The sequence below is a fragment of the Pipra filicauda genome, unplaced genomic scaffold (assembly GCF_003945595.2).
Source record: "Pipra filicauda isolate LSUMZ 115617 unplaced genomic scaffold, ASM394559v2 scaffold177_size2800117_pilon, whole genome shotgun sequence".
Lineage (NCBI taxonomy): Eukaryota > Metazoa > Chordata > Aves > Passeriformes > Pipridae > Pipra > Pipra filicauda.
In genome coordinates this window covers 701239-723231 of record NW_024104284.1, presented here as the reverse complement: position 1 = coordinate 723231, position 21993 = coordinate 701239, and the positions used below count along the sequence as shown (strand labels likewise).

The window sequence follows — 21993 nt, the reverse complement described above, 5'->3', positions numbered from 1 at the left end:
CTTTTCTTATTTATTTTTCCAGGAGAAAATGTGAGTTGGAGAATGCTTCTGAGTCAGTTATCAAAAGTATTGAAGAAAACATTAAGTAGGTCACAGGAGGAAGAAAACTGGATGTAATTTATTGGGTGAAATAGGGGCAGTGTAGATAGCATGAGCTAGAGGAGATCTATAATGAAGAAACCACAATTCAATCCCATACATGGAGATAATCACGTGAATCTGAGCAGACAAAACTACTGTTCTCATTTATTACCTAGATACCCCTAAGGTTTTGTGCCATGGAAATTGTATCTGCAGTCCCTTTCACTTACCACTATAATGAAACTTACTGTGCAATTGAATAAAGGAGCAATGTAAAGAAAGTAAATGTATATATTACCTAAAATATACTAATCTAATATGAATTAAATAATTAATCTAATTAATTACATGTATTTTGTAGCCTTTAGGATTTTTTTTTGGTCCATATGTACAGCCCTTTCTCAAATGTAGAATATTCCTATCCGCGTTTTCATATCTACCAGCTGTTGTATGCTTTTCCCAGTCAGTCCCTATGAGGGACAGACACAGGATAATAATGACTGCCAGAACATCAGCAAAGATAAAATAAATTCCTGAGGGACTCGTGGCTGCAGGATAAGCCCACTGCAGTGCTTCCCCAAGGATCTGGACTGGGGGTTCTGTACTACCTGAAGATTAGTTGGCAGGGATTGGAAGAATAGGAGGAAACGGTGGTCTGTGTGTGAGGGTTCTTGGTGGCACTGTAAATGTCAGAGGGTTCAGCAGACTGTGGGCTGGAGATCCTGCCATACCACTGACCTTGAGCAAGTTGCTCCCCTCTCATCCTTTCTTAGGCCATCCTGAAGAGCTCAAAATAGAAAAGGTTGGCTGGCATGGCTCCCTGCAGTGATTAGCAGTGTTAGCTGGAGCCTCAAGGAGCTCTTCTAAATGAAGTTAACGAAAAGAATAATCATATCAAACTGGTACTGAATCCCTCTACACTTGATAGGATGTTAGGGGCTCTCCAACTATCTAGCCACCACCCAGGTGCTTAAGGCACGTCCTGAGAGTGGAATGAAGTTGTTTATATGGTGCACAAGTAATTAAATGAAATACCTAAATATAAAATACTATTAAATATAAAGTACTATTCTAGAGTTTAATGATTAGCTCCATGCAGTATATATTTGAAGTAGTTGTGTGTGACTTTGCTAGTTTCCATTCTGATAAACAAATTGGAAATTCTGTCACAAATATTTGCTCTGCTTTGTACTGCACATGATGGGGAAGCTGCCCCTGAGACCTCAGTGTGGAGGCAGCCTCCTTCAAAGCTGCAAGCTTGGGTAGTGCTGTCCAGGCTTGGAGCACCAGCAGAATCCTCTAGCTAATATCTCTCTCACGCTTACAAGGGACTTCACTGATGGACTGCAAAAGGACGGTGCTATAGACTGGGATGACTTATTCCACTGATTGTATGCATTGCATTGCCTTGGGCTAGGTGCATAGGAAAAGGGATAAAAGAAAATACATTAAATGATGAAAAAGGAGGTGAAGTCGGAATTATTGGAGTTTCTATTGAAATTCTGTTTACAGTGCTTTAAATTTTTTGTTTAGAACAGTATTTATGAATACTCGTATTATTTGCAGATTTTTCTTATGCTTTTCCCTTACCACGAATCAAGCAGTGGTCCAGCACACGAGTGAAAGAAAATGTGTGCTGACTAGAGAAAAAATATTGTCAAAGATCGTGAAAGTATGAAAATTGGCAGTAGACTAACAAATCAGTCCAGCAAGGCAGGTTTCAGTTTAGTTTATATACTTATATATGTCTTAGTTATATATTAGGTTATTGGAAAAAAAAAAGAAAGATGAGGATGTTTAAGATTTGAGTTACTGTACAGAAGTGTAAATATGTTTGCAGCCATACTAAAAGATTGTTTTAGTTTTAGGAATGTAATTGATAAAGATTTATTTCTTTAAATGACAGAATGAAGGACCACTGCAAGGTCTCATAGGTTTGTTTCTGATGCACACTTGCAAAAACAGGCAATGTCTTTTGAAGACCTCATAAAAATCAAACCTGACAGGTTTAATAATGGCCTTGAAATCAAAGCCTAGGCCTGTGACTAGTCACACAAAAGTAATCTGACATTGAAATGTTTTAAAAGCAAGATTGATTGTGTAGTACAAAGGATCCTTAAAGTTTTTAGCATTCTTGCTTTTTGTTGAAGGATATGAGTTATAGTGCCTTTTTATCACAGGTTTTTAAATTCAGAAGTGTAGTATAGATGCTGTCACACAGGATTTGACGGTGATCATAGGAGTAAATCAGGGAAAACTTGACTCTGAATGTGTGTTTTTATTTCCAAGTTTCTTACTTTATAGCAGCTTTTCCTTGTATGCCAGACAGTTGCTCTTTATAAATCACAAAGAGCTTCAACTCTCAGGTGGCATGTATTAGTGCGGTATGAAGAAATAATCTCTTATTTCATGCCAAAATTTACAGTAATCAGCAAAGCTGTTCCTTGAAGAATCCTTCACATGGATGTAAGAGAACTTGTGCTTATTCCAAGGCACTAAGTTTTATCTGTTTATCAGTAGAAATCCAATTTCAAAATACTAATTAGTTTTGAAATGAATAATGACCTTTAGCCTGAGTGCTCAGATGAGATGCAAGTGGGAGTCAACAGAAAGTACAGCTCTACATATGAAAACCAGAGCAAAATGTTCATTAGCTCTGCAGTTCTTTGCCTAATTAATTCTTCAGTATCTTTAGATTGAAAATTCTAAAGCAGACATTTTCCTATAGCTCAGTTCTATCAGAAAGGGCTTAACTGTACCAGCTATTGTGATATTTGAATCAGGCTCTTTAAAATAATGGATTTAGCAAAGATCTTCAGTTCAGCTCTTGGCCAAGGGCTTTCTACAAAGAGCACACCTTTCATCATCCTAATAAAATGATATTTCTCTCAGTGAGGATACCTTATTATTTTTCTTCCACGTTTGCAGCCCAGGTGAGCAGCTGCTGCCAAATAGCTCAGTTTCCAGGAGGACTGATCCTGGTACTCCCTCTTTCTGCTTTCTGACTCCTTTCTCACAGCAACATCAGCATGGTCATAACTGCTTGCTCCTATTCCTTCTACTGCAAACAGTGCCACTCTTTAAAAAAAACCACAACAAAAAACCTGTAGGTGGTAAAAACCATTAAGATTCAAATATATGAGTGCTTCTTAATATGATTTATTCATTAGTTATTTCCATCAAATTTTGTATTTAACATTTAATATGTTTCTTCATCGAGGCAGCAGGAGAGCATTTGACTACATTAAAATTATAAACCCTGTACTGATAATGAATTCAGTATAAATTTTGACAACTGGCATAAGCTAAGACTGGATGGAGTCAGACAACTTAAGTGCTAATTTGTAACCTGACAAGTTTTGACAAGACGAGAGTCTAAGTTCTGTTCACTTTTATACAGATAACCTACTGGAGTCAGTGGAGAAAGTGAGACAGATTTTTGTCTTGACAACTTATAGCATCAATAAAATTCTCACTCAGTTGTTCTTGATCAACATGTTGTATTTCTAATGGGTGCTCTTTGAATTCAGTCGGCTTTGATTGAAGCACCATTCCGGTTTTGTACCAGGTGAAAAGCAAATGAAAAAAACCTAAACTATTATAGGCTAGATATAACACTTGAACAGAAAATCTGATCTTGGTAGAAGCCCCAAGTTAAAAAACCCCATGTTTAAAATTACACCATTAATTTGAAAAAAATTAAGTGCTGAATAGAGTTATCATCATCTTGTGATGATAATTTGACATCACTACAGGACTGAATTAAAAATATGTATTTCATTAAATGCAGTGTTGAATTTCATGGGGGTTTGATATTTGATTTGAGAATAATTGCAGCATCTATGAATACTTTTTCAATTTAAGTTAATGATGTGCTCTCATTTTTAATTGATTGCTTTATCCCTTCTGAGAATATTAAGTTGTATGTAATATATGTTGAGGTTCACTAATATCATTGATGTAATTTTTTCATTATGCTTTGTCTGCATCTTTGTAAATGCTTTTGAATCATGTAGAAAAATATTTAGCTAAAATATTTTGGTTCTTTTTCAAATGAGAGTTTTATTACCCCAGGTTTCCGAGCATGGTCTTTGAAGCAGAGGGTTCAGGGGGCAGTATATGGATCTGTTTTCCTCCTATGGAGTACAAAACAGGGTACTGTCAGTTCAGCAATGTGATATATGTTAACTCATAGAAAATTTCAAAATAAGACATCAGAATAATTCCCAAATCACTACATTTTATTGCTGTTTTCCTTTCCATTATAGTGTTACTATGTAAGCCCTGTTTCTTGAGATGGTTTTGTTAAAACAGACCTCAGTTGTGTTTGTGCAAAGTGGGACTGCAGCCCTGGGGCAGTGCAGTGAGATAGGGTAAGAGCAGACAGTGAGGGCTGCCCTCCCAAGTATGCACTCTCCCCCTCTGCTTAGCAAATGTAACCAGATGCTAGCAAGCCATTATTGCCAGTGTGTCTCAAGGAAAATCAATTGGTCTTGTTTCAGTTTGCTTTTGTTTCTCACTCATTGTTTATAACATTCGTTTGTCATTTTTGTCATTTTATAGAGCTTCCAAGAGCAGCTGTCAGGATCTTAAGCAACATGACATTCCTTTTTGTGAGTTTGTCATACACAGCTGAGAGTGCCATTGTCACAGCTTTTATTACCTTCATTCCCAAGTTCATCGAGTCACAGTTTGGCATCCCAGCTTCCAATGCCAGCATCTACACTGGTAAGGTTTTGCCACGTAATGTAATCTTGCAAGGGTTAGCTTTGACTAATGGAATGAATCAATGTAGGAATGAACCAAAAATATTTCCAAGGGGAAAAAAACTGAACAAAAACAAGTTAGAAAACCCATAGACATTGCTGCAATTTGTGTGCCTTAAAAGATCTCTTAAAGCTGTTCTTATTTTCTGTGAATTTTACTTCCTCTTTGATCTTTAACATATCCTTATCTTTTTTTATTCCCCCCAGTGACAAGTTGTTTATCTGTCCTATCCTTCAGTTATCTCTCCCCTCCAGGCTGTTGGTTTTCTCCTTATTTACTTATTGACACTGTGTGCACAACAATCTGGTCTAGTAAGGAGAACTCCCTAAATCCTCTCACACCTGTCATTTCAGGAGACCTCTATTTGCAGGTGTGGCGCTTCCCCTGCTGCCACAGCAGTGTACAGCCACGTCCAACTTTTAACAGAGCTACAAACCACAAATTTTTAAGCTTTATGCTGCTCTGTGAGTGGATGAGGTTGCAACTTTCCTAGGAAAAGAGGCCAAAATATTGTGCAGAATCAGGGCCTGTGTCATGCAGATGAGGTTCCTCCTCTTCTAGCTGCATGAAAGACATTTGTCTTTATAAGCATCTTTTTAACTTCTCCATAGTGCTTACCATATAGGATAGCTGCTAATTGGTAGACTGGGTAGTTCTTTGCTCCCCCATACTTTCAGATACTGTGCAGGAGAAGAAGCAATGGAGTGGAGTGAGTTGTGGGGACAGGGGTGAAGCTGCCCAGGGGCATCAGTCAAGAAAAAGATAAAAAGTAGCAGAAGAAAGAGGGAAGACACATAGACTTCAAGTGGGAATCACTTGTCACCTGCAGTGGCTGGAAGAAATGCAAGGAATCTTTCTGGAGTGTGGAGGGGAAAAGTCGGAGAAGCACCATGTGGTGCTTTCTATTTGAGAGCTTTCTGGGATGAGATTTTCTTCAGGGCGTGAAATCCTTGTGTTATGTGTATAAGGAAGAAACATTGGTTGATGGGATGGTGATGCTCTCTGAAGCTTTGAGTAGCTACACACTCACAGGAGTTTTACTATAATGAGTCTTGGTAGGATTGCTACTCCACGACTTGCTTCATTCTCAGGATAAACTGGAAACATTCTTGCCAGAAAAAATATTTAACAACCAGTACATTAAAAGAGGTAAAACTGGTGTCACCCTGTCCAGGGTGTGAAGTTATTAATGTCTGTTGTTTTCCCTGTTATAAATCACTTGATAAAGAGTATTATAATGAACGAGAAGAAGTATCTCAGGCTGGATGTGCAACATGAACAAGTGAGAGCTGCTTACACAATCCCAACTCCTAAATGTAGTATTAAAGTCAACAGTTGTTAATTTTATAAATATTTTTGGTAGGTTAAAAGGGAGAGGGATACTTAGAGATTTTGTATTAGATTGCTACTGGCTAATATAGTAAAAGACATGTCAAGTTTAAAAATTTTCTGATTAGCAAAAGGAGAATTTACATGTTATTTACATTATACATCTATGCTTAATACATTCATTGCTGGCTGAGTACATGTGCTTCTTGAATCTCTTCATCTAAAGGTTTTGTTGGTAATTTTTTGTCTCTTAAGCAGCAATTCTTTATTTAAGTCTCAATTTCTTTCTGTTTTTAAACAAACCTGACATTAATCATCATCAAAAATACCATGTGCCAGACTTCATGTCTTGAACCTGTGCAGCTTATACATTTAATTTCTGCTCTTATGAGAAAGATATTTTTGATTCTGTGAAGGGTTATTGTTTAGAATCTTCCTCATGAAATGATATTTTATTCAATAATGCCATTGATGATGGCAATATAAATAAGGTGCCAGCTATTTTTACCTCTTATTCTTACTTTCACAATCTCCACATTTTTATAAATGTAATGTCCCATTGAACTTAGATGAATTAACAGAGAATGAGTATGCTTTGCAGTAATATTAAAAGTATTTGTAAGCAATAGTCTTACTGGATTCTTTAGAAAGACCAACGTTTCTAAGAATTTGGATTATATAGTTTAGCTTCTCTGTAGATGCAGCTGCCTAAAGTAGTTCAAATTCCATGTTTATGTGGAATGCATCTTTATTAGCAAAGCCTTACTTTAAAGACCTTCTCAAATGTCAGTGAGAAGCAAAAGCTGAGGGAAGAAAAGTGCAAGACATTTGCTGACTTAACGTGACCTCAGGACCCGACAAGTGAGGACAACCCAGGGATGTGTTGCTGAACTGCCACCTTATAACTGCAGCAGTAGAGCAGCAGAAATTTCATAGGCGCATCTTTTGTGTCTTAAACTTACCCTAATTCTATCCTAATGCAATCCTAATTTCTTTAATTGCATTTGATCAGTTTACACTCCGCATTTCTGTGCTGAGATGAATTGGAGTGCTGATGTAGGAATCGTAGAATCATAGAATCACTAAGGTTGAAAAAGACCTCCAAGATCATCAAGTCCAACTGTTGGCTGAACACCACCACGTCAGTAAACCAGAGCGCTAAGTGCCGCATCTCGTCATGTCTTGAACCAGGGATGGAGACTGATCTAATACTTAACCCCCTTTTCAGTGAAGAAATTCTTCCTGATGTCCAAGCTGAACCTTCGTGGTGCAGCTTGAGGCCATTTCCTCTTGTGCTGTTGCTAGTTGGCTGGGAAGGTGCTGTTCAAAGTATCCAGAAGGCAGAATTTGCAGCCAGGCTCACATGTGCACTCCAGGGTGGGCAGGCTTCTGGGGTCCTGCCTGAGGTTAGCACTTGTGCTTCGCTGGAATTAATCATGAGAGTAGGAGGAGGAAAATTCATGTCCAAGTCCAGATTTCTTAAAATTTTCAGGAGTTAAACTGGACCAATATGTAGTCTTTCTCCCCATTCTAAAATAAATACAAAGCAATGTTTCTGCTTGGAACTACAATAGTTCTCTTATAGTGCTTTGGCTGCTGCTAATATCATAAGGAGGCTTTTATAGATTCTTTGACAACACTCCAAAGGTTTGAAAAGTCTGACTCAGTTTGCTAGCAGAGAATCAGACAATGGAGCAGTCATCTAATTAGGGCATGAAACCAATATTTATGTTTTATACCATTTCTGTAGGTCCTGTTTTAATGTTTGAATTTTTTCCCGGCAGGTGTGATTATTGTCCCAAGTGCTGGTGTTGGTATTGTCCTAGGTGGCTACATTATAAAAAAACTTAAACTTGGTGCAAGAGAGTCTGCAAAGTTGGCTATGATCTGCAGTGGTGTATCTCTGCTGTGCTTTTCGACACTCTTCATTGTTGGATGTGAAAGCATTAATTTAGGGGGAATAAATATACCTTACACAACTGGGTAAGTATCTGTGGCAAACCCAGCTTTTTCCAATAAGCCTGATCTAGAAATGTAAAAAATGCTGATAGCTGATGTACTGAAGAAGCCGCATATTCAAATGAGAATTCAGTGAGTATTGTGATATAAACACATGCTGTTACTGTGTGGCACTTCTTTTTTACATCTGCTTTATAATGAAGGTTACGTAGTAACCCACCCTTTTGAGGAGTGGGGAAATGCATTAGAGTGAACTTCAGTGATTGTTGCAGAAAAATAAGAATAGGATCCTCTCCAGATTACTTAGAATTTAGTTGATGTTTCAAAATATTTTCTTATCATGAAAATTGTGAGAATACTAAAGGGATTATAAAAATTATTTCTGAATGGGTTTATTATCACCATAATGGTGTCTTAGATCTACAGTCCCTGTTTGAGAGGATGAACCTTAGCGGATGTGCTATCAACATTATTGGTGCACTTACTAGTTGTATGAATGCCCTCCAGTTCTTGCTGGGTCATCATCAAGACAGTGACCAGATCATGTCTCCTAAAGTTACACTGAAAGTGAAGAAGGCTGTAATGAGAAAAAAGATGTGGATGTAGGAAAGACTTGGGAGTGAGGAATTTAATCCGTGACATTAGGAAATGCACGGAAAGGCATTTTAAAAAAAATAAGGGGTATTTGGAGGGAAGACAGTGTGCTAAAAGTTCTGAGAGTTTCACTCAGAGGTGATTCCTTGGAAGCCCTATAATGAGCTTTTATTTTTTCTTATTTTGTACATTAAATTTTCCCCAAAATTGCCTTCTTCATATAGGTTAAAAACAAGAACAGAGTAAGTGTTTGAGGAGTGTGAACCTATCTGAAGCAATTTTTCTCTTTGCTTTTACATCTGAGATGCATCTGCCTTTTATTTGTGACCAGGTACTGGGTATCAGATCCATTTGTTTACCTTCTTTTTAAGGCTCAGCTCTGAACTCTTTTAACATTTTGAAGAGAGTGTAGAAGTGTGGAGCAGGAAAAGAGATGATCAAATGGAGAAAAAAAAAGTGTTGCCATGATCTAGGAAGTGAAAAACAAAGAGTCAAAGTGGGAATCAAGGGAGGAAGAAAATAGACATTGTTTACACTGAGAATGTTTTGCATGGATTGTTTCTGGGTGTTACTACGTTGCTGTCAAACCTTAATCTTAGGGCAAAGAAAACCAGGAACTGAAAATCATGAGCTGATAGAAAGCTGGTTTACTCCTTTGTATTCTTAGTATCTAGAGTTAAAGCTTGATGATGGGGGGCTGTCTGTAGAAGGGAGTAGCATGGTGATATATCCTCATCTGCATAGTGGGCTGAAGGAGAGAATAGGGATGGGAAAGAAGCGGGTGGAATGCTTTGAGTGTCCACCTGCTGTTAATGTTTGTGACAGCCTGTGGGTGTAGACGAAAAACTGAAAATTATTAGGAATGAAAATATAAATTCCAGATAACAATTAGTTGATCTGTGTGGCAAGTCAGAATGTCCCTGCCTGGCTAATGAGAAAACTGTATCTTTCTGCTGGGGGAAAAAATCCTATTTGATTCAAATCTATTTCTAAACTGAAGACAGAGCATACTATTCTATGTAACACATAGCCGTCATGCTGGAATTGTAAGAGTATCTAATATTTTTTTTGTCAGTAAGTAATAACACTTGCAATAAATACATAACATGAATTGAAATAGGCATCTATTCACAGGTGGTGTGAAAATCTGCAGTAGCATTACTTCTTTACCTTCATCTAATTGTTCTTATTGAGAAAAGAGGTGAGAAATGGTAATGGCAAAATTCTCACAAGTGTTGATGTATATAAACTCTTTGAAATGAGTATAAAAATTAATATAATTAGACTGTGATGTCATGAGAAATTGAGAATTATCAGCATGCTATAAAGCATAGTTCAGGAGTTTCAGCCAGATTTTTTTAAACATGGAGGTCAAATCCAGATTTATTATCAAAATGATAGTAAAAAGGCAGCACTACACATAAATTTATCTTGAATATCTGACATGATAAACATTCTCTTAATCCTCATGGTCAATAATTTGATAGTTTCAAATCATTTACTTAGTAGGCAACTTAGCTCAGACATCAAAAAATGTTATTGTTCATGTAATAAAAAAGCATGCTTTCATTTTGAGGTTTAATAAAACACATACTTCATTCTGTGGTTCCAGTGTAGTGCAGTATACGGACATCAAAGCCAGTTCAACAGGCTAGATCAGATAGAAAAAGCAGTACAGCTACATAGTTCGGAATAAATGTACTGCATGATGCTCTACCTTAACACTCCAGTGCCGGGTCTGATGTGTGAACTACCTGCACTGGCAGCAACCCAGAGAGCTCAACTGCATTTGGCAGTGCAGACATACCTTGCAGGATAATCTCTGGACAAATGTGGTTCTTTCTATTGTTGATTTCTTATACATTTAAAAAGTAGGGGGTTTTAATCTGATGAATTGAGCCATAAACCAATACAGAGGAGAAGGACAAGCTGGGTTTCAGTTAACACAGAAGTATGTGCATACCAGTACTCAGTAAAGTAGGCAATGACATTTCATAATTCAGTATGTTTCATAACTCAGTATTTTTCCAACTATACCAGCTGTGAGGAAGTGGATGGGACCTGGAGGCATGCACAGATTAGAATACATTAGAAAGGATTTTCTGCTGTTTTATGTTGGGCACACGCAGTTTTGCTTTTGTTGGTGTGTCATCAGCATTTCTGTTATCAGGAAGATCAAGGGCACCTCTGTATTATACATCTCAGCATTTTAGAATCTGGTGTTCCATGCCCCAACCTTGTCTCTGAGGGCATGTTTGATATTTGAACGCAGCGCAAGGAGTCTTATGTCAAACCATAATATGGCATCCCTTCTCTTGCACCATAACCAGTATCCAGATGGGAAGTCCTGAGTCAGTGAATTGCCTCCTTGTCCAGATGGTTTTTGAATAGCTCCAAGGAGGGAAGCTCTGCAGCCTGCCTGGTCAGCACTGTCACTTTCACAGTGAAAAAGTGTTTCCTGGTGTTTATAGGGAACCTTCTGTATTTCAGGTTGTGACCATTACCTCTGGTCCTGGTACTGGACACTACTGAAAAGAGCCTGACTCTGTCCTCTTTGTACCCTCCCTTCAGGTATTTATGGGCATTGATGAAATCCCCCTGAGCCTTCTCTAGGCTGCACAGTCTCAGCTTTTCCTCAGAAGAGAGATGCTTCAGTCCTTTCATCATCTTAGTGGATATTCACTGGTCTCTCTCCAGTGTATCCATATCTCTCTTTTACTGGGGAGCCAGAACTGGACTCAGAACTGCAGGTGTGGCCTCATCAGAGCTGGATAAAGGGGAAATAGCAGAGATCAGCTACTTTGGTTGTTTCAGACCTGTCTCTTCCATCTTTTATGGTATAAGGCAGCTAAAACAAGCTCCATGGGGAGCTTACTCATAGTGACAGATTCCTGGGTTAGTACAGTTCCATCTCTCACATTTCTGATATGTAATGAATCAAAACAGACCCTTTTTGATTGCTTTCTGTTGTTTTGGTGCAATTAAGGTGTAGTTACAGGATGTGATTGACTTACTGAGGCATTTTCTATAAAAAAAAAATTGTATTCTTCTTCTAGTACCACCAGTTTGAGTTTTTGTATCTATTTCAGTCCAATCAGCCAGTGGGTTCCCTTAACTTGAAGGCAGTGACTAATTGGATCAGAACAATAACACAAAGAAAGATTCCAGCTAACATAGTCAGAGGGTCCCTTGTTTTACAGCTACACAAAAATTGCATCATTGCTTCAATTCCAGCTGCTTGCCAACAAGGAGACTGCAGATCTCTGCCATCCAGAATGTCCTTCAATACCAAACTAAAAGTATTGCTATCAAATTAATATAATCCTTTTTATCATATAGCCCAATGTTAATATTATAGAAATTATGTGGTGATCTCCTTTCCTTTGTATTTTCTTGGTCCTGTAGGTTACTACAGTGATCTGAATAAACATGAATAAAACCACGTGCAAGCCAATTCTTTGTTTAGATGTTACCAAAATATAGTCAGACATGCTTGGTTTGCTTTTTTTTTTAACTGCTTTTCATTTAGATTGTAGCCTCATGGGAAGAGGGTCCACCTTTTTTTTGCCCCGATGTATGTGCATTGACTGCCGGCACGATGAGGTTTCAGTCCGAGTATGTGAAATAACAGATCACAGCTCTAAAAACACCACAGCTCTAAAATAAATCTCACCTTTTATTTTCGCTTTTCTTACTTCACTCCTATACCACAAGCCTTCCACAGAGTAATAGTTGGAGAGAAGACTAGGATTTAGAAAAAAATGTTAGAAACTGGAGTCCCTTTCATTGTTAGTCATGTCTAATAAAGGTCTTCTCTTTATTAGCTTTACTAGTATTGTGTCATGGAGACACAGAACAGTCTCCTTGAGAAGTGAATAAGTGCAATTTGTCAGATGGGATTCTGGGTTTTGTCCCAGCACACATTTAGCAAACTTGCAGTTCGATCTTATTAATGAAAGGAGTGGCATCATTGTTTGTAATTGAAAGAATAGTTCAGGAAATGCTTCTGTTTGGGGCTGGTTTCTGTCAGTGTGCTCGTGCATGATAGCTGTCCTTGGCAGCTCAGGTGCAGCAGTGTTGCAAGTTGTCAGCATCTGCACCCACTGAAACAAGCAAAGTGGCTGTTTCTCAGACATCCTGTGTGTATCTAAAGCAGTTGGTGCAGTGAAACTAGAATACTCATGAGCAGGATTTAGTAGCTTTGGTGCAATTTCCATAAGAGCCCGATCTTTATGACTGATGCAGGTAAATCTGTGATGTACTGTGCAGTCATTCAGGGATCAATGCTCTATTTTCCTTTGTGGAGAGTAGGCAGCCTCCCAGCGTCAGAAGGCAGGATTAGTAGAGTACTTTGGTTCAGCTTACTTCTGGAAAAATACATACCTTCAAGAAAAAACCCGATCCCTTCCTGAAAGAAGTGTTCAAGAAATCTGTTATAATATGTGCTATATGGTAGATCCTATATGATGAAAATGGAGTTATGTAGATATGTGTTAATAGAGAGTTTCCCATCATTGAAAGAGGAGTGAACAGTGAGTGAATAGAGAAGGTAAAAAGATGAAATCATGAACCTCTTACAACTGTCTTATAATGAACTTTTGGAAATGCAGTTAATATATGATTTTGTGTATTACATGTTCTTGAAAGCATGCAAAAAACCAAGCCTCTTTGTGTTAAAGACATTTGCTCTAAACAACAAAAAGAAATCCCCCACATAAACCTTACACTGATATGCTGAAGTATAAAAGGTGGTGAAAGCTGGAGAGACACAGCATGTAGTAGCTTGTTATTAATTTGAGCATATTTGCTTTGCATATCTGTAAACTTAAGTCTTCTTCTGGGCCAAACAAAAAAATGCCCCTGAGATTAAATTATCACAGTGGTCTCACTTCAGTTCCCAGTTTCATGCTTCTCATTTCTTGCATGCCTGATTTCATTCATCTCTTTTTTTTTAAGCTGATTTCCTAACCTCTGTGTCATGTTAATTCTCAGCAGTGCAGCTGAATCGAGTTAGCTACATAAGCAGACCAAGACAGGGAATGGGCTCTCCTGACTGTGGAACAACCCAACTCATCTGCTGCTGGAAGGGTTTTAGGTGATGGAGGGATAAGAGGTCAGAAGAATGTGCCCCACGGGTTGGGATAGGTTGAAGAGGGAAATCTGAGCTGTACCTTTCCCGGCAGTCTGGCCTGCCCCTGGACCTGTCCCTGTGCAGTGTGGTAAAGCCCTGTTGTCAGCAGGGATGTGGGCGCAAGGGTCTCCCAGGCAGGTCATGGAGTCCCTTCTTACCTCAAATATTCAGGCATTTGGGACATCCAGCTCAGAAAGCAGACTAGGATCTTGTAAAACTCCAAAAATGCTGCCTCTCCTGTTGGTGTGAAAAACTTCTGTCACTGTGCTGCTGAAATCCATATGTTCCTGAGGAATGTTTTGATGATTTGGTGTTTTCCATCGGAAAAAAATTTCTGTTGAGAGATTACTGGAAAAGTCTTGTCTGTTGCTACATGACGTGTTGCTGCATATTGCTTACTGAAATCCAGTGTGATATAATAAGACAAGTTTCAGCTGATAGCTGAGAAGGCAACATAACCAATATAATAAGACAAGTTTCAGCTGATAGCTGAGAAGGCAACATAACCAATATTAGTCTTGGATATTTAATTTCCTGCTCAAGCTGCAATTTGTTGCTAAAAGTGTGCCTTATTTGTTTGTAGCACAAGAAAGACTGTAGTTGGTTAACATCCAACTAGACCATAAAGTGTAAAGTAGCTGCAGGAGCTAAATTTGTGAACCTGGTTTGTGTGCTCAGTAGACAATCAATAAATATTTAAAAGCTACATAGTAATATTTAATTGACTGCAAAAGTGCACAGCTGGAAAGACAAGCAAATAGTAGTATATAAATACAAGAAAACCAGTCAAGTGGAATGCTCTAAGCAGCAGTTGTACTACTTAGTGTCACTGCTGACAGGAGGTGAGATGACAGACAACATGATGACAATTGCTGTGCGAAGAGTGGCTCCCGAGCTGAGCCTGGTCTAGTCAGGTGTAGAAGATGGGAGCAGGAGAACATCCCCTGTGGTCCATGGGGTAGCTGGAATGCAGTAAGTCTGATGTTAGCTGTTTATCTTCACAGTGGTCTTGCTCATGCATCACAGATGCGAAGACGAGATAACAGCAGCCCTTGTGAGGCTCTGCAGCCATGGCAAGCTGTGAGCATGTGTACAGGATCTTGAGGATCCAGATTCCTGTTCAGCTCCTGCCTGGGTGAGGAGGTGCTGAAATTCCCTTGGTATCTACTGATCTGCTTAGAGTAGAGGTACTTGAGGTAGTTTTAAACAGCAATGGCCATTGAGCAGTACTGAGAGCAGTTAATTCAATATTACAGTGTGGTGCCTGGTGTGGAGTGGTTGTGCATACCGGTGTAATTTTCCAAGGCAATATTTTAGCTTATGGTGCATGTGCAAATACTCATGCCCCAACAGAACTCAGTACTTAGCTCTATCTGGTTTTGCAGATTCTGCAGGGATCATACTGGCTTTTGTTCTCAGAAACTCAGGTCTTCTGGACTGGACTTCACATGCACCGCAGGCAGAAATACAATGGAGCCTGCAGTTCTGCTTACCACTCAGGTGTGAGAAGGCAAAGGGCAGAGTCTTCTGGAGTTGGGAATTTTCATACATACATTCTAATTTCTGGAAAAGGCCTTTAAATTTCACTCCTGCAACTTCTCCTCTTTATCGCATTCAGTCTTGCATGGATTGCTTCAGTATTCTTTAGAACTGAGTTTTTATATCTAATCAGTGAACTGCTGGAAAAATGATGCAGTGGACACTTCATTTGTGAAAAGACTGTCAACTAGTTTAAAAGTATTGGGCAGGAAGATGAAGGAGGGACAGCCTTGTGACACAGAGCTGGGCAAATCCAGTCTTGTGGGAGTGGATCCAGAAGCTGTACCCCTCTGTGGATTGAGACCAGGGATTGTAGCCATGAGCTGCAGCATCTTGCAGTCTCTGAAACACTGGTGAAAGGTAACACATGAAGTATTTAATCTCTCAAACTAACGTAATGACAGACTGAAGGGTTCTGATACCAGTGTAATAAAACCCACAAGATAAAAAATTATCCAAAACCGCCTTCTCAAAGCACCACCTTCTTCCCTGTTCAACTACTATGCACTTTAGCTATGGAAAGTCACGAATCCATGCGGATGACAGACTGCATGGCCCTGTCTTCTGACCTAAACTAGGTCTCTGACATTATGATTATTGTGGAGAATGTAGAGGAGTGCATTGGCTGAAGAAAGCTTTGGGACATGTTTGAAATAATGTGAATTCTTTCCAAAACCCACATTAAGCATATTTTTAACTCTTGAATCTCAGACGTGAGTATCATACCTATTCTCAAGGACTACTGAAGTGAAGTAAGCTACTGTTTTTATTTTGGCCAGAGCTCTCTGAGACTAAGCACAGACTCTTGTGAAGTTTTAGGGAGCCATGTTGGTGCAGGTATTTAAACTGCTGTGACTCAAAGATGGGAAGGAAACATTTGAAAGATGTCTGAATCCATAAAGCATGTATGTGTGTTTCCCACTGATACCTGCTTTATTAGCATTGGCCAGTGTGTTTAACAGTTATTGTGGAGGAGATAAGAACTGCCTGACAGAGTGTTTTTGCTAGGAAGTCAGGAAATTGGTTGCTACAAAAATTGCTCACCTTCTGTGTGGTACCCTCTCTCCAGCTGTTTAGCACTTAAAATCCTAGAGTGCAGCTATGACAGTAACCTAATAAAGTGGAGGGGGTCCTAAGTAATAGGAGAAGCTTCACCTGAAAATGCTGATATCAGCTGCTTTTCAGTTTTCAGTGGCTTGGAATCACTTTGTGCAGTGAAGAGGGAGTGTGGGTGCCATGAATTCGGGAGCCATGATTTCTTTACACAGAAAGGGATTTAGGAAATCCCTTGGCCCTTAGCTTCAGCCAACCCCATCACCTGGCAATAGATTGGTATGAATAAGATCATTCAGGTAACTTTTCCATTGCCTTAATGCATTCATGTTGCTGACAGCATTTTAAACCAAGGTGAAATTACAAATGAGATGCAGAAAATTGAACCAGCAATAAACCACGCTGCGGAGTCTTGCTTTACCACTTATTAAAATTAATTTAGCAACCTGAAACAAGTCAGAGAATGTGAAAAGTGTAGTAAAAATAGATTAAAATATAATATGGGCCATTTAAAAAATCTCACTTGTAATTTGGCTGCATAATGACAGCAGCAAATAACTTAGGTTTCAGGGTGTGTCTGTATGTATATTGAAGTGGAACAGTTATTTTCTTTTTGGTACCTGAACTAGCGTGTTCAGAAATAGCAAGGATAAAAGATAGTACTTTATTCCTATACCTTCAGGTACCTTCTGACACGATGCCTTCAGGTAATACTAGATGTGATTATATTAATTAGTATTAGATGTGGCTTATTGAATTGCAACTACAGGATTTCACTAGAGCAGTAATAGTGAAGAACCTGCTCTTTGGTGTGTACATCTCCTTCAGCTTTGAAATTCCTTTTAGTTCCTTCATTCTATATCACCAAACCCTTCAGGGGAGCACCTAGAAAGTTGAGCTTTGGCCAGATTTTGGGGAATGGTCTAGTGCAAATGGAGCATTGGTTCTTTTACAGACCTTTAGTAAAAGCAGAACAGTCTCCCAGATCTTGAGAGCTTCATGTAGATTTCACGTGTACATATGAATAATATAAGCAATAATTTTTCTAAACAGTTGTTGGTACGTGGGAAGAGATGCCTGTTAGTTCACATTAGTTCACAGAATGCTTACATCTTGTCACTGAGCCTTTCGCTAGTAATCAACAGCTTAGGATAGGCATATAAAATAGCGGTGTCTTAACTCTTAAAGGAAAAAAAAACAGGGGAAAAATACAGCTATTACCTAGGCAAATATGATACAAATTTGAAACTTTATTATTATATCTTTCATCGTGTTTTTAGTTGATGGCAGGAATGACTTTAGTATTCTTCTATATTGTTTAAGTCATGTGCATAACCTAGAGTTAATGCAGTTTTTTTCTGATAATCAACTCTTAAGTTCCAGAGCTAATGAGTAGGATGTTTGCTCCCTCTGTACAGGAGGATATGGATGTCTGTGCTTGCTCTACTAGCATGTTCTTTTTCCTTTCTTCAGTCCCACTCTTGCCATGGCCCACAGGAATCTGACTGGAAGCTGTAATGTTAACTGCGGATGTAAGATTCATGAGTACGAGCCTGTCTGTGGATCAGATGGAATAACATATTTTAATCCTTGTCTAGCTGGCTGCATCAGTGGTGGAAACCACAGCACAGGGGTAAGTGCTTCACACCCGCGAGTAACACCACAGGACTGGTGCAGATCAAAGACTGCTCAGTTTCTGGCTCAAGCATCTCTCCTCTAAGCTTCAGATACATTGCTCTACAGCTGACTTGTCCATCTCTGAGTCTTTCCATGTTCTGAAAGGCTAGTAATGCTACTATTGTATGGTCTCATCCCTCTTCCATTCAGTTGTGTACAAATTTGAGGCACAAGTTCATTTGTACCAAGTGAACCCCTCCAAATGAGAGAGTGCCATGGGGTGGAGAGGGCTGGTGTTTCCAGTACAGACCCCAAAATCCCTGAGGGCAGTGGCCTGCATTTCTGATGTTCCTGCAGGGCTTGGAGAGGGGACCTTGAGTAAGTGTCATCTAATTCACCTTTCTCTGAATGTGGGTGGCCATGTCATACTGTCTTTCTTCAAGCTCAGTGTTACCTTTTAGAGCAGTTTGGGGATTTTTTTTGACTCCCTCTCTGAACTGAAGGAAGAACTTCACTCTTCAGATTGTTGGAATTGATTTAAACTTCTATTTAAATTTAGTTAGGGCCTGTTTAATGTCATTGGTGTTTGTGTCAGCCTCATCATTTTGCACAAGCAGCTCTTGAACCTGCACCAGTGTACTGATAGGTCTGTTGTTTGTCCAGCTGGGTGAAGACTGCCCATGTATTCTGCTCTTGTAAAGCAGTTTGACCATTCCCATGTCCTTTTTCTAAACCTCATCCAGGCTAAAGGAAGGGGCTGTCATCAAACTCAAATAACCAGAACTTAAAAGATGCTAATAATCCATTTTCTTTCTGTGAAATATATTTTCTGTTACAGCCCGGTATTTCAATTATGCTGGACTGGAGAAGGACATCCTGATGGTAAAATCAAGCCATGAAAATTTGGCAGTTTTGAGGACTGGGCACAAGAAAACAGTTGAAAAGTAGAATCTGACTTAAATATCAACAGAGCATTATAGTCATGCTAGTTTCATAAAAAAAAGGAACTCTTAAATTCTTCTGTTTCAGAACTATCCTTTAAAAAAGGATAATTAAGAAAGACAAGAAGTAATATAAACATTGATTTTCTCGGGGCTTGATTGTGCTTTCCAGAAAGCTTACTTTATAAAGTATCAGTCTTCTGATTTGCAGTCCTGAGCCAGCCTGTGAAGCAGGAGGATGTTAGGTCCACCACTAAGCTTTGTCAGATCTGAAAAAGCAGGTTCATATATAGATGTCACTGAGAACAGATTAGTTTCCTTTAAAGTTTTTTTTTCTTTTTAGATTATCTTACTGGTTTTTAGTAGAAAATTGCTTTGGCCCAATATGGAAAAGCCTGTGATGTGAGCCTGTGGTTAACTTTCAGTTTCTGTATAAACCTAATTTGTGCTTTCCTGGATTAAGATATAGGTTTGATCTTTGCTGCATTTCACTTGATATCAAACTGGCGCCAAGTAATTTAGTAGGGAAATACTTTAGGAGTATGTGCTCTTCAGTACAGATTTTGAAACATACTATCTCCTCCTATGATTTAAGAAAAGATGCTTCATGGCCTGAAGTCTTAACTCAGCAGCTAATGGTGAATTCTTCATGTTCTGGATGATGAACATGAACAGAAAACAGAAGTACCATTTGTAGATGCACTGAGTGCCTAAATTTGTATTTGAGGGCATGAAAATTTACATTTAGAATATATTTAGTTGTATTTAATGGAAAACGTTTTGAAAAAAAGGATTCCAGTTGTCTCAAATTAGTCACCCATGTTTGTGAAACTTTTGATCTGTTTCAGTTACTTTGCTACAAAATAGAGATAACAACATCAATACCTCATCTCATAACTGTTTTGAAGATAAATGATACTTTCTGAAAAAGCTAAGCTATAATAGTGAGTGGGATAGAAAAATGCATGTGAAATATGAGTCATTCTGTCTTTGTAGTGGAATTTGTTTAGTGTGAGGAAAAAAATACCTAGAGTCACATTTTGAAAATGGGAGGTAAAATCCTGGATAAATAGATATATTAAGATGTTCAGCTAAATCCCATGGGAAGAAATGTTAGGCTATATCATAGCATGGATGCATACAAAGGTATACACTAAAATTGACAAACAACTGTGATTTGAATATGTCCTGATATCCAAGTGCTTAAATTTGCAAACTTAAGAGGGTTTCGTAGCTTCTGTGCATGTGTGGTCTACTATTTGATGAATGCAAAAATTGACACAAAAAGCTCCTTCCTGTAACATCTTATAGGTCCTGAACTATTTCTTCTCTACCACTGGAATATTCTGATCTGCTGCACACCCCTTTGCATTAGATTAGATGAAAACAGAAGTAAAATAAATGTGAAAGAAGACTATTTCTGATCTAGCTCTTCCTCACCTTGATCAAATCCCCTTTGCCTGTGAAATGCTACTTCTTTATTCAGCCTCTTAATTTCATTCTCTTTGTCCCTTTAGGAATCCATCATATCCTTCAGTCTCACTGTTTGAGTCTCTGCTTTCCCCTTATTCTGTGTTTTTGCTGCTGTCCAGATCCACACCTACATCCAGATGGAAGGTCCTGGACTTCGAGCATGAAGTGCAGCTCGTTGCTCTTTGGCCAGATCTGGGTAGCTTTCCATTAAGATGGCAGAAGATGCTGCCTGAATATGAAAGTCAGCAGCCTGCCAAATTTCAGAATACATCATTGTCAGTGCTGCCTAAAGAGTGTTTCCTCACAGTTTTTGTAGTACAGCAGAAACAATATTTTTCTCTAGCCTCCCTGTCAGAAGTAATTAAATTGTCTTGGCAGAATTTTCAAAAAATATTCCAGATTTTTTTTTTTAAAGCTCAGACTAAATAAAGCAATAGAAAACAATCTCATCATGGAGAGTCCCGATCAGCTTTAAAATTAGTTGGAGAGGTAACTTCGCTTGTACTTGGTGTAATAGTGCTCAAGGCACAAGATTGAGAAATACTATGGACTGTCATACCATGTCTCTGTGCAATGTCTTTCTTACGTGGGTTTTTTCATATGAAAATGTTCTTTTCTGCTCTCCCTAGGTAAGAAATTACACAGAATGTGCCTGTGTCCAGAGTCGCCAGGTGATCACTCCACCCACAGTGGGCCAGCGCAGTCAGCTCCGGCTGGTGATTGTCAAAACCTACCTGAATGAGAATGGCTACGCTGTTTCTGGGAAATGTGATAGAACCTGCAACACGCTTATCCCCTTCCTGATATTTCTCTTCATTGTTACCCTCATAACAGCATGTGCCCAGCCATCAGCAATTATAGTGACACTCAGGTGAGAACTCAGTGATGGTCTTGAAGTATTTTTGCTGTGCCCGCTGTCACCAGTGCCTGTCAAGCTCGTGTATCCTTAAAAAGTAGATAGGATAAAGCTGACAGGGATAGGGTGAAACTTGCTTGTATTTAGAATATGTAACATGATAACCCACTTTAGGAAATAAGAAGCAACCAGTGAATTCCAGGTGTTATAAATTAAAAACAAGTAACACATCATGTAAGAAAATTATTACTCCTGAAAAATTTTCAGTTTTCTTAGAGCAATGGTCTGGATTCTCAAATGCAAATAAAAAAGGTTACTATTTAAAATTATCTTTTTCTCTCTCCTAAAATTGTTCATTCCTACCACATGCCTGTTTTTGAGTCTTCCCTTTTTTTCCTTCACCAGAATTTTGAACTTCTACTGTAGTAGTGGTGTCATCACTGTGGTCGTTTAAGGATAAAGAGCAATACAGTCTTTGTAGGAAAAGGCAGTGGCATTTATTTTTCAGTTTGAAAAAAAGCATTTGGATTTTTGGATTGGCTTTTCCCATCTTTGCCATCTAGTTTAATAGACATAATCATTCCCTATAACATCTTAGTCCATTTAAAATACGGCACCTGTAAGTGAAGTTCTCCTGATTTTTAAAGACAAGC

General features: G+C 38.7%; 1 protein-coding gene across 1 annotated transcript in view; it reads left to right on the top strand.

Annotated features, from left to right (window-relative positions):
* Window positions 1–21993, top strand: part of SLCO5A1 (solute carrier organic anion transporter family member 5A1) — a 76189-nt gene that overhangs the window by 42280 nt on the left and 11916 nt on the right. Inside the window, exons 4-7 of the mRNA XM_027725415.2 lie at window positions 4645–4809; window positions 7962–8160; window positions 17927–18086; window positions 21114–21355. Coding sequence (XP_027581216.1) covers window positions 4645–4809; window positions 7962–8160; window positions 17927–18086; window positions 21114–21355 — 766 coding nt within the window. The remainder of the gene's footprint in view (window positions 1–4644; window positions 4810–7961; window positions 8161–17926; window positions 18087–21113; window positions 21356–21993) is intronic.